The sequence below is a fragment of the Lonchura striata genome, chromosome 1 (genome assembly GCF_046129695.1).
Source record: "Lonchura striata isolate bLonStr1 chromosome 1, bLonStr1.mat, whole genome shotgun sequence".
In the NCBI taxonomy this organism is placed as follows: domain Eukaryota; kingdom Metazoa; phylum Chordata; class Aves; order Passeriformes; family Estrildidae; genus Lonchura; species Lonchura striata.
Window position 1 is genome coordinate 113,132,578 of NC_134603.1, and position 12,191 is coordinate 113,144,768.

Here is a 12,191-nt window from a genome sequence, read left to right on the forward strand (position 1 = left end):
AAAAGCTTCCTCACCCAGGGAGCACAAGAAAATTGAGATCCTTAGATCAGATGCAGGATTTGTTTGGGGTTTTTTTTTATCATTATGACTATTCAGACACCTGAATTTTTCCCTGTCATTGTAATGATGAGGGGCTGGTCCACTGGCACTAACACAGCTTCAGGGAAACAGAGAGCATCCCAGTGCTCACACTTACACATGTATTGGAAAAATCAGCAGGCTGCAGGGTGGTACAACTGTTCTTGTCCTGCCGGTGAGACCAAGACTGCATTTTGTAGTTCTCTTCTGCCTGGAGGCTGACCCATAGTCTCAACACAACCAAGACAGAAGCAGAAGCCACTGTGGAAGTGCTGTGCCAGGACAACAGCCAGACATTTCTAATCCTTTCTCTTTCTTGCACAGGTGTCTGAGATGAATCCCACCAGCCAATTCCTTGGCACAACAGAATATGACTATGGATACGATGAAAACACTGCTCCGTGTAATGAAGGAAACAACTTTCTCAGGTTTAAATCCTTCTTTCTGCCAATTCTGTACTGCCTTGTGTTTGTCTTCTGCCTCCTGGGAAACTCCTTGGTCCTCTGGGTTCTCCTGACCAGGAAAAAGCTGACAACAATGACTGACATCTGCTTGCTGAACCTCGCAGCCTCTGATCTCCTCTTCGTTTTGCCCCTCCCTTTCCAAGCCCACTACGCTTCAGACCAGTGGGTTTTTGGCAATGCCATGTGTAAGATAATGGCTGGCATTTACTACACAGGTTTCTATAGCAGTATTTTCTTTATAACCCTCATGAGCGTAGACAGGTACATAGCAATTGTCCATGCTGTCTATGCCATGAGGATACGGACAGCCACTTGTGGCATAATTATCAGCATGATCCTGTGGCTCGTGGCTGGCTTGGCTTCTGTACCCAACATCATGTTCAGCCAGGAGCTGGAGATCGAGCAGGCTTTGCAATGTGTCCCCAAATACCCCCCAGGTGACAATACCTGGAAGGTTGCTTCTCAGTTTGCAGTCAATGTCTTGGGCCTCTTGATTCCCTTTAGCATCCTTGTTTGCTGCTACACTCAGATACTAAAAAACCTGCAAAAATGCAAAAACCGTAACAAGGTCAAGGCGATCAAGATGATCTTCATCATCGTCATAGTTTTCTTCCTTTTCTGGACTCCTTTCAACATCGCGCTGTTCCTGGACTCTCTGCAGAGCCTGCACATCATCAATGACTGCAAGGCGAGCTCCCAGATAGCTCTGGCCCTGCAGCTGACAGAAACCATCTCCTTCATCCATTGCTGCCTGAACCCCATCATCTATGCCTTCGCCGGCGTGACATTCAAGGCCCATCTTAAAGGACTTCTTCAGTCCTGCGGTCGTGTCCTCTCCAGCCCTGCCGGAGGTGCCGGGGCTGGACAGTCGATTTCGGCACCCACCCAGCTCTCTGGCTGGTCTGACAGTGCAGGGGTCATGTGAGCACACCTGAGCCACCTTCTGTTGGTGCAAGGGGCTGGCCAAAGTTCTGCTGTGGTCCTGGAGGTCGTACCATGTGTGCAGCATCCCCTGGGAGGTGCAGTATGCCTGTGCCTCCTGCTGGGATATGCTGTCACCTGCCACGTAAGAACTCGTGACATTGATTTCCCAAGAGAACCGGTGCATTTGTGAAATGACCATGCATTGCCGCGGAATAATTTTTAATTACCTTTTAGAGCTCCTTTAGTACACATCAGCAAGCAGGCTGCTTCGTCTAGTATCTATTTTCTCCTCTTCTTGCTTCTGCCTCGCCCCCAGGTATGCTGTGCCTTGTGGAAGCTGAATCCCTACATCCCTGGGACAACATGTGACACCCCTCTGGAAAGGGGGAAGTGGACAGGCATGGGATTGCCTCACATTGCAAAGAGGGAATCACCTCAGACACTGTCACAGTTTCCCCTTTGCCTCAGGTCCCAGATGAAAAACCCCCTCAGCTCAGCACCCTGTTTGTTATGGGATGGTCCCAGGGGCACAGCCCTGGAATCCTTGGAAGGGCTGCCACCCTGAGCAGTCTTTGGTAGTGATACCTCCAAAAATAACAAAGCAATGGCTCCAGGTGGTCCCTACACTGGTCACTCGTGGAGGCTCCCACACTTGAGAATGTCCTCAGAGCAGGTGGGGCTCTGCATCACCTCTGGAGCTGTGGGAGCTCCAACTCTGTACCTGCAGCACTCACTGCAAAATGTAACCATCATAAAATCACTTGTAGCAAAGTAGGCTTCAACTCTTTTCCCAAATGTCTTTATTTTCTGCCATTTTAAAAATGCTTTCTTCTAATAAACATTAGCTACATCTTTTTTGTCTTGGTTCTTGATAGTCTGCCTAATGACTCACGAGCCTCTATTAGGATAAGGAAACTTAGAGTGTGTATTTTTGAATGGGTATCACATAAATGCATCTGATGGAATTTAGATGCACCCTGAAGCTCTTCAGCAAAATAGATCTTATCTCCACTTTTCTGCTGAGGAAGCTTTGTTCTCCAAATCCCAGTAAAAATTCACAGGGAAAAAATAACATTTATATTGAGGTAGTGATACTCCAAACATATTTTTAAAGCTAATCAAGAGAACACCTGAAATCAGGGAAAACACAGCCTGGATATTGTCAAAGATTTTATTTTTTAAGATAATAAAAATTTTAACTATTTTCCTAATTCTACCTTTCCTTCTGAAAACATAATTTCATGTTTTTATGCTTCCTAAAAATTAAAAAAAAAAATTTAACTTGGTGCCAAAGTATTCCTGCTATTAACTATATGGTACAGAAAATACTTCTTTTTTTTATTATAGATAGCGTAAGTAACATTTCTAGGTTTTATTCCCCAATGGATAAGAAATGCCCTGCAACTCAATTATTATTTTTTTTACTCCTCAGAAAACTTCTATTTGGAAATCAAGCTCTCTGTTTGTGCATTTCTCTGGGGTTTTTTGGACTGCATAGGGACTTTAATGATTGAAAAGAAATGTGGGTCAGCATCTCAGGTCAGGTATCTTCTCTCTGTGGCCAGATTTTGGAGTTTGGATGAAAGTGTTTCTGTTTAAAATATTCAGTGACACCTGCCATCATTTTTCTTGTTAATCTTTCAGATCAGGAAGCTACAAGAAACAGAACTTATAACTATATATTCTGCTTTAACTGATATTTTGAGAAGAAGGGATAATGGAAATGTTGTCTGACCAGCCCTCACCCACTGGCACTTTCCCAATGAGCAGTAACATTCTCTCCAGGTTACAAAACAAGGGTCAAAATCTGGTTTCTTTTTTTTACTTTTTTTTTATTTTTGTACAGCTTCTACTGAAATAATGCTTACTCTGTGTGTGTGCAGTAGCAGAATTCAGCCCAAATGATATGTGAAGCCTTAACCAAAGAATAAAAAATGTGCTTTGCTGGTCTCCCTGAAGACTTCTTCCCCACTACATCTTCCACTGCTGTATTTAAAATATTGGTGTTTAAGAATTCAAGAGTGTAGATCCAAGTCCCACGTCCTCTGCCCAAGCACAGCAAACCTCTCACAGACCCAGACTGCAGATTCTGAGGACACTTCTCCTCAAGCAGGCTCCTCTGTAAAATGTGGTTCTGAAAAGGAATAATACATGTAGTTATCTTATTGCCCCTTTTATTGTAAGAACTACCAGAACAGAGACCCAGCATCACCCCAAAACACTTGTACACAGCAAAGCACCTAGAAGTATTGTGCCTCTTCTCTAAACATGAAATTTTATTTTTAATGGTTTGGACCACAAGATTTTATGCTACTCTTATATGCGATGGAAAGAATCTATGGAGACACTAAACAATGTTCAAAAATTTTTGCACTTGTATGCACTGAAAGAGTTCTGGAAAAGAACACAGTATAATAATAACAATGAGCTGGTAATGCCATTTCTTCATTTATACATTTTTTTAGGTAGAAACTTGTCAACAGCAATCTACTTTTCTCTGCAGGTGTAATAATCTTGGAATAAAGCAGGTAGCAGTTGCACTGTTTCAAGGTTCTGACACATAGTAAAATTGGTAAAAGAAATTTTGCAATCAACTCATCAGATCAGTTAGCTTTCATGTGCTCAGATGTTGTCAGCTGCAAATACCACTGCAAAAGCACCAAGTAACAGCTGGGTTTCATGTCACCTAGATTTCCTGGAGCTTGGGGTGATACTGTGAATATATATGCCAAAATATATAGCTCAATCTTATTTCACTAAATTAGTGGAAATGTGATCACTATTCAGAAGAGGATGGAATAAGGAAATTATTGCTGTTTGTAGAACAGATCTAATGAGATGTTGCATATCTAAAGCAATTATTGTTTCTCCAGAGACCAAGCTGTATTGAAACTGTTGATACCAGATTGACAGTTAAACTACTGAATACCACTTTTCACATCTAGTAACACTTCCCTACCTGGTTCTGAACTGTGTGTGTTCTGAAGGGCTCGAACTTCCTAGCTATTGATTTTCATCTAACACGTTTCACTAACTTTTCTGTCTCATGTTTCTATGTCCTTTTGTACCATGATGCCTGTGGCACTGTAACCTTATCCAGGTCTGATCTTACTCTACTCCAAGGCCTCTTGGCCAAATGTGGACATCCTCAAAAACATCTCCCAGACCTTTAAAGTAAGTGAAGTATACGAAAACTGTGCAAAGCACTGCAACAGGCACTAACAGAAAAGCAAAATAACAAGCTATATTGTGGTGCTGCTTGTGATTCCTCCTGGCTTTTCTCCAGCCTATGATTGCCAAGTTCAGAGCTTTCACACTGTTCCTCAGTTCTGTTGACTTGACATGGGATAGCCCAAACATAAGAAGGTGTGAGACTGAATTTCAGATGTTCCTCCATTTTGCCCAACCCCTAGGCTAGGGCCATGAGAAGTCTGCCACGTTTGAGATCCACCACTGAATTCAGTATGGCAGGATACAGCACTCATTGGGAAATTCCATAATATTCCGGGGCTTGACAGCAGAGTTAAAAAGATCCAGGTAAGAAGTATGTATTACCTTCTTCTCTTATTTAAGCTCCAGTTACAAAGGATAGTTGGAATAGCCAAAATCAATGACATTGCTCATTCACGGCCAAACTATTTGTAACTATTTGTAGTCCTTACACTAGAATTTTGGCTACAGAAACACACCTCACACCACCTTCTTCCTCATATCTTGTGTGGGTTTTGCTCTTCTTAATTAGAAATACATTACAACCAAAATACATTATCCAGTGCAAACCCCAAATGCATTAATAAATTAACCCAGAAGTGAGATACAAAACTTTCTGTGGTTTTCAATTTCTGCTGAAATGACCTCATAACCCCACTGAGTTCTAAAGCATGCCTAACTATAACTTTCTTTAACAATTCAAAAATCTCAGAGGTCTGCTCACCACTCTGGTGGCCCTTAGATGACTCCTGTGCCCAACTGCTTGCTCTCTCTCTTTCTCTGTCAGCAGTTCCTTTCCTTCTCTTAGCCTGAAGAAGATAATCAGGTGTCCCCTCTCATCTGTCCCAGTGCACTGCAGTGCCAGATGGCCAGTCTGTCTCTCCCCCTAGTGACTCAAGCTGTTCTCTTCTTTCACACTGATTTTCAAGCTAGATGACAAACTTTTCACTTGTCACAGAGTTCTGACACAGCTTCTCCAGGTTGTGGCTCATATCCAGAGCCTTTGGCCCTAATTTTTAAAAGATTATTTTTCAGGCAGAGAAAATGCTAGGCTACATGTCAGGACAGACTCCCTGATTTCAGATTAAAAAAACACAGGCTGGGCAGGGCTTAGACTTCCCTGACAATCTTTTCAATGAAATGTGTGAAGTTGGAAGTGCCAGTGGTGAGCACTGTGTAAGCATTTAATGTTTAATACATTTAACATATGAACAACTAGGAGACAAGAAATGGTCCCTGGACATGTGAAAACAGTACTAGACAATGAACATCTCCAATATCCAATAGCACTGAAAATACAGTGTCACTTGATGAAGTCTTGTAAAATGGAACACCAGTGTACAAGGTTAACTCTCCAAACAAACATACCAGTGAGTTAGGTTTTGAGATTTCAGGTGAAACCAAGTGCACTTTAGGCAATGAAAATACTTTTTTCCCCCTAGGATTCATGTGGGTCGTTATGTAGGGGTTTATCTCAGAATAACTCAGTACAGCTGAGGCAGAAGTATCAGATTTCCTTTAAATTATCTTACTCACACAGCTTTTCCATTGAAATTATTTTTGCCACTTACTTGTGGTTCGCTTTCATCTTAATGCTTACACAATCTTTACAAGAAGCTAGTTTGCCTGTGCTAAATTTAAAGCAATTCCTGCAATGTGATCTGAGAGCTTTACAAATACAGATGGACTTTATTTCCTATCACTCTTGCTGAGACTGTTTTGCACAGCGGCACAAACAGCCTATCTACAACTGTTCAACTGACAGAGCAGGTGTGAAATGTCTGCCTTGTGACGAAGCTTTGAGCTAGCTCTTTCATTCCCATTACGAGACAGCAATTAGTACTGCCTTAAAATAAATAATTAAAAAAAAAAAAAGATAAAGAGGATGCAATCCACCATAGTACAGAAAATATCACAGTCTTTTGCTGAGAATGGAGAAGAATTTTAAGTCTGTAGTACCACAGACTGCATTTGGTTAGTTTGCTGTGGACTGTGAAAAAAGATTTGATGACTTATCTGAAGCCCTGTGCATTCTTCTGTTTTCTCTATAGAAGTTATAAAGGAAGTGGTGTCCCCACCCATAAATAAAACATGCCAGAAGATGACTAACACCAGATTCATTATGTGTCTAAGCTGGTGTAGGGTGGCTACCCAGCTGGCTTCAAGCTTCTGGGCTCTCCATGGGGAGTTTTCTAGAAACACAGCAGGGTCTCCCAGGTAGGTGCACATGAGTGTGAGGCCAGTCTCTGAGAAGACTGAATACTATTTGGAGGCATTTTTGTCTTTCAGGTTCAATTTCACTGAATAGTCCTGCAGATAGCTGAGAAGCAAAATCAGCCAAGACTTGCATTTCAGAGATGCCAAGTCCTGTGCCACAGATAATATGGGAATCTGCAGGCTTATCACAGGACAGGCACAAGATTCATCAAGGGAGTGAGACACTTAGAGCTGATTTTATCCTACCCACCCCAGAGTGACTAATTCTAGCACGCAAATTAAGCACCTTCTCTTTCTACTTACACTAAGATCTTCATAGATAGCCTCTGCTATTGTGATCCTCATGTTCCAGGAACCAGTGTGAAGATAAGAACCAGCAGCTACAATAGATGAGAACCCTACCCCAGCACAGTACTTAGATTTGGAGAAAAACAGTTTACAAACCAGGTTCTACAAATTAGTGGAAGCTGGCAAAATGGACATAATTGTATTGCTTCATCTCATAAATGTGGTAAGAAGGCAAATACAGTAATATCTGTGAAGGACTCAGAGATTAGCCTGACAGAACTAGAGACATGATCATGAGAGAAAAGCAGAATTCTACAGTTCGATAATGTGCATTAAATAGGGCTCGCTCCTACACTGTAGTGAAGTGCAATAACAAGAACCCCAAATAACCAGTCCCTCAGCTGGGAGGGTGCCTTCTGCAAACTGAACCAAACATTGTGACAGGGTACTGAGCACCACAACGTTTGTGAGGAGAGGTTGACATGAAGGGCAGATTGCACCGATATGTCCTTGTGTCATTCTTCTGTGAGTAGTGCAGAATATCTTAAGAATATATAGGTCTCCAAGTTTGCTTCCATCTCTGTTACCAAGTCTTACTCCTCCAAGGCTCTGTGGAGTGCCCTAAAGCTGTAAGGAGGTACTGTGACACCTGAACAGCTAATGGCAACTTCCATAAGCCACAGATAGAAACTGTTTTACTTTTATGTATTTTCCTACCCCTCAAAACACAGTTTTGGAACACCTGAATGGGAATGAGGACGTAGGGGAAGAGGAGGACAGGCTTTGAAGTCTTACTTCTGTGCCATGATAGGTATCACATGCAGTTTTCACGGGCATGAGCAGAGTACAGTCTTCATAGTGCCATAACAAATCTGTTCCAACTTCTGGGACCACCACCTGGACTGGTCTTTAGACCTACCTTAGATCTATTTCTCTTCAGCAATGGAAGCTGACAGCATTATCAGGCTTACCTGCTAAAAAATCACCTCGGCTCCAAAGAACAGCAAAACAAAAATATTTGACTTGATGTTTTTCCAAAATAAATGGTTTCTCATCACCAAAAACCCTGAAATCTTCATTCAAGTTACCTGCAAGCTTTGTCAATGCACAGGTGGCTGTCTACCCTGAACTTGTTTTCTAAGGCTGTTTATATCATTAAAGAAAGCTCCCTACATAAGGGGATTCATTCCAGCCTAAGGTGGCGTAACTTAAAACAGTTTGCCACCCTCTGCAAGTACCTACTTCTGTTCCTTGACTAGCAAGGGAGCCCTTAGATTAGCTAGCCAACCACCAGCTAAGGATGGGAGACATTATCCCTGCATCCTACACCTTCCAGTTGGAAGGAGTTGGGAAAAAATTCCCTACTAACAGACATTGCAAAAGCCTGCTTTGTGCTCCTCCTTGTGCTCAGCCAAAGTTGCTACATGCCTGTCCCTGTAAACTTGAAGACAGTCAGCAAAACATCTGATGAGGGCTGTTGTGGGTGAGGGTGCTCGAGAGGAGTCCACAGCATAAGTCTTATTAAGACGTTAATTTAATTCTTCTTTTAGCACAAAAGATCTACTTCATTCAATTTCATAATAAAAAATGGCTGAAGCACACTGGAGCAATAGGAAAGCAACTCCCTCAGTATGCACCTTCCCTCATGCTGTCCTGCTTTGCCTGAAATTCTTGAACAGGCTTTGACACAGGGACTGAAGTCAGCATTTCTCCTTCCATGGAAAGCCTAGAAAATGAGATGAACTACAAGGCCATCTCTTATCTTTGCTATAGTCTTACTGGCATATAGCTGAAGACCAGTCATTTCTGTTCAGGTAAGCTGGTTGGTAACATCACCAATATTTTAGCCATTAGAGATCTGTCTTCAGCATCTCTTTCCCTCCACAGGAAAAGATATTTCTTCAAGAAAAAAGGAAAATTACTTCAGTGCCTTTAAGTGTATTGTCAAAGTCTAACTTCAGCATGCATTTAACATTGTATCATTGTCACAAAAATTTAGTTCTCTCTTACATTCAGCAACTGATGGAGTAATATAAGCACATCATGGTTTGATCCCCCTGCTTTAGTTCTCTCAGTGGTACTGTTGTGGCAGATTGTAGAAAGCTCCAGATGAAGCAGGACAATTTTCTTGCAGAAGTTCTTAATGGTTTTTGATTCTTCCCTTTCATCAAGCAGTACTTCCCTATTTATAAGAATTTCAATGGATTAACATGCTGAAGTTTATGTACTCTTTTCTTACTATTCATTCTGATTTTTTTATGGAGATGGAGAACCTAATTTTTCATGACAATCTTCTCCTGGCAATGTCTCTGACTTTGGGAGAATTTTCTCCCACTGTTTCCTCTGCTTCTATGTTCTAGGCAGTTACATGAATTAGTTAAAGCCCATTAAGCCCATACAGAAAAGATACTATGAGTAAAATAATGGAAATTAAGTCTGAGAGATCCTCTACTCTTTTTGCAGGCACTTCTCACTGGCCATGCTTTCTAGACCAGTAAACATAATTTCTTTCCCCTGGGTTTCTTCAGAGTCTCAACATGGCTGAAAAAGACATTTTCAGGGGATTCTTTTGTAACAGGTTCTATTCTTTATAAGATGATAATAATTTGGCTACAGCACAAAATGTAGTCACAGGTGCTTAAAATTAAGTGCTTGATATTAAATGTTGCCTTTCTTTTGAATGTGTCTTCTTTTTTTCTCCTGTATTTTAATCTTGCTCAAACTTTTCAAAGCTTCAGATTATTTGCATTACCATTTTGGAAAGAGACCATTCCCAGTTTTTAAAGGTTGGAGCAACTGGGGCTCAGGCAGCCTGAAAACATTGTCCACTTGTCTTCAGCCTAAGCCCCCAGATTGGAGCCACAAAGAATTAAAAATCTTTCCAAACAATATGTGAAAAGCTATGCTTTTGTCCTCAAGTTAGAATATGCTGGTCGGTCAGGAGTGACTCATTCACCACCACAAGCATCCACCAAACCCATTATGCCAAACTCAAAACTGCTGTTTGAGAGGGACATGTTATAGAATGGAAATGTATCTTGGGTCTCCTTGTTATCCACTGTGTCACTGTAGGGAAGGCACTTTCTGTTCAGGCTTGAAAGTTTTCAATGGTTTCCTGTCTGTACTTAGAGCAAAATCTACACCGCTCCTTCCCTTATGCGATTCCAGCCATCACATCCCTCTTCCTATAGTCTTGCTTAAGCACTCTTTCTGAAGCAACTTTATGAGGCTCTTTCATACTCCCTGTAACACATGTGATCAGGTTATATATCCCTGGGTTTATTGAAATAAAGTTTTTAGGAAATGAAAAAATCCAGCTAAAATTGCAACACAAGCCAGTCTTACAGCTTTTCAGGAATACTGTAGGAAAACACCCTGCAGTCTTAGAAAGAGTGGTCAAGAGCTGCTGCCAAAAAAGAGCAAATTTTAAATAAGTAGTCCTGCTACAACATTGAAAAATACTCCATAAGTCCTGTTTTATAATGATATATGGGACCCAGTGAGATGCATCTCAGAATCCTGAGGGAATGGTTGACAGCGGTTGCCAAGCCCCTCTCCATGACACCTGAAAAGGCATGGCGGTCAGGTGATGTCCCAGGTGACTGGGAGAAGGGAGACATTGTACCTATCTTTAAAAAGAGTAGGAAGGATGACCCTGGGAATTACTGACCTCTCAGCCTTACCTCTGTGCCTGGGTAGAACATGGAACAGATCCTCCTGGGAGCTGAGCTAGGGCATGTGGAGGGCAGAGAGGTGATTCAGGACAGCCAGCACGGCTTCACCAAGGGCAAGTCCTGCCTGACCAACCCAGTGGCCTCCTGCGATGGAGTGAGTGCAAGAGTGGGCAAGGGAAGAGCCAAGGATGTTGTTTACCTGGACTTCTGCACAGCCCTCACAACATCCTTCTCTCTAAGCTGGAGAGAGATGGATTCAATGGGTGAATTGTTACATAGATTAGCAAGTGGTTGGACCGCCCTGTCTGGAGGGAAGTTGTCAATGTCTCGGACATTGACATAAGTGACAAGTGGTGTCCTCCTGAGGTCTGTACTGGGACCAAGTACTATTTAATATCTTTATTAACAAAGGGATTGAGTGGACCCTCAAAATTCACAAATGACACCAAGCTGAGTAGGGCTGCTGACACACCTGAAAGATGGTATGCCATCTGGGGGAGCTGGACAAGCTTGAGAAGAAGGTCCATGGGAACACTGTGAAGTTTAACAAGACCAAGTGCAAGATGCTGCACCTGGATTAGGGCAACCCTTGGTGTCAGCACAGGCTGGGTGATGAACAGATAGAGAACAGACCTGGGGAGAAGGACTTTGGGGAGCCCATGGATGAGAGGCTGGACACAACCCAGAAATGTGCATCTGCAGCCCAGAAAGCCAAATGTGTCCTGGGCTGCATCCAAAGCTGCATGGCCAGCAGGGAAGGGATTCTTTTCCTCTGCTCTGGTGAGACCTCACCTGCAGTGCTGCATCCAGCTCTGGGATTCCCATATGGGAAGGGTATCAAACTGCTGGAGCAAGTCCAGAGGAGGCCACCAAGAGAACTAGAGGGATGGAGGACTTTTCCTGTGAGAAAAGTCTGAGGAAATTTGGTTTGTTTAGCCTGAAGAAAGAGAAGACTTCAGGGTGATTTAATTGTGGCCTTCCAGTGTCTGAAGAGAGTTTCCAAGAAAGGAGAAGAACATTTTACAAAGGCATGGGGTGACAGGACAAGGTGCAATGGATTCAAACTGGAAGAGAGTAAATTGAGATTAGAAGTTTCCAGAGAAGGTAGAAATACTTACTTATCTGAGAATGGAATTTTATTGAACCAGCCAGTCTTAACCCTGTAGAGTAGCTCCAGCTGAAGCAGAACAAGTTGGTACCCATAAAGTCTTCCACCAGTTCTGACCTCATCCTGGCAACCAAGATTTTTCAGAGAAGAAACTTACCCCCCTTTTGCAATATGTCACAGGAAATGCTGTTTCCTATTTTCAGATACATGTACGCTCACAAAAAAGAA

General features: G+C 42.4%; 1 protein-coding gene across 1 annotated transcript; it reads left to right on the top strand.

The window, feature by feature from the left end:
• The first annotated feature begins 411 nt into the window (after positions 1–411).
• Positions 412–1,467, top strand: LOC110471067 (C-C chemokine receptor type 8). Its single transcript, XM_031504170.2, has one exon. The coding sequence runs from the start codon at positions 412–414 to the stop codon at positions 1,465–1,467; it is 1,056 nt and encodes a 351-aa protein (XP_031360030.1).
• Positions 1,468–12,191: the final 10,724 nt, after the last annotated feature.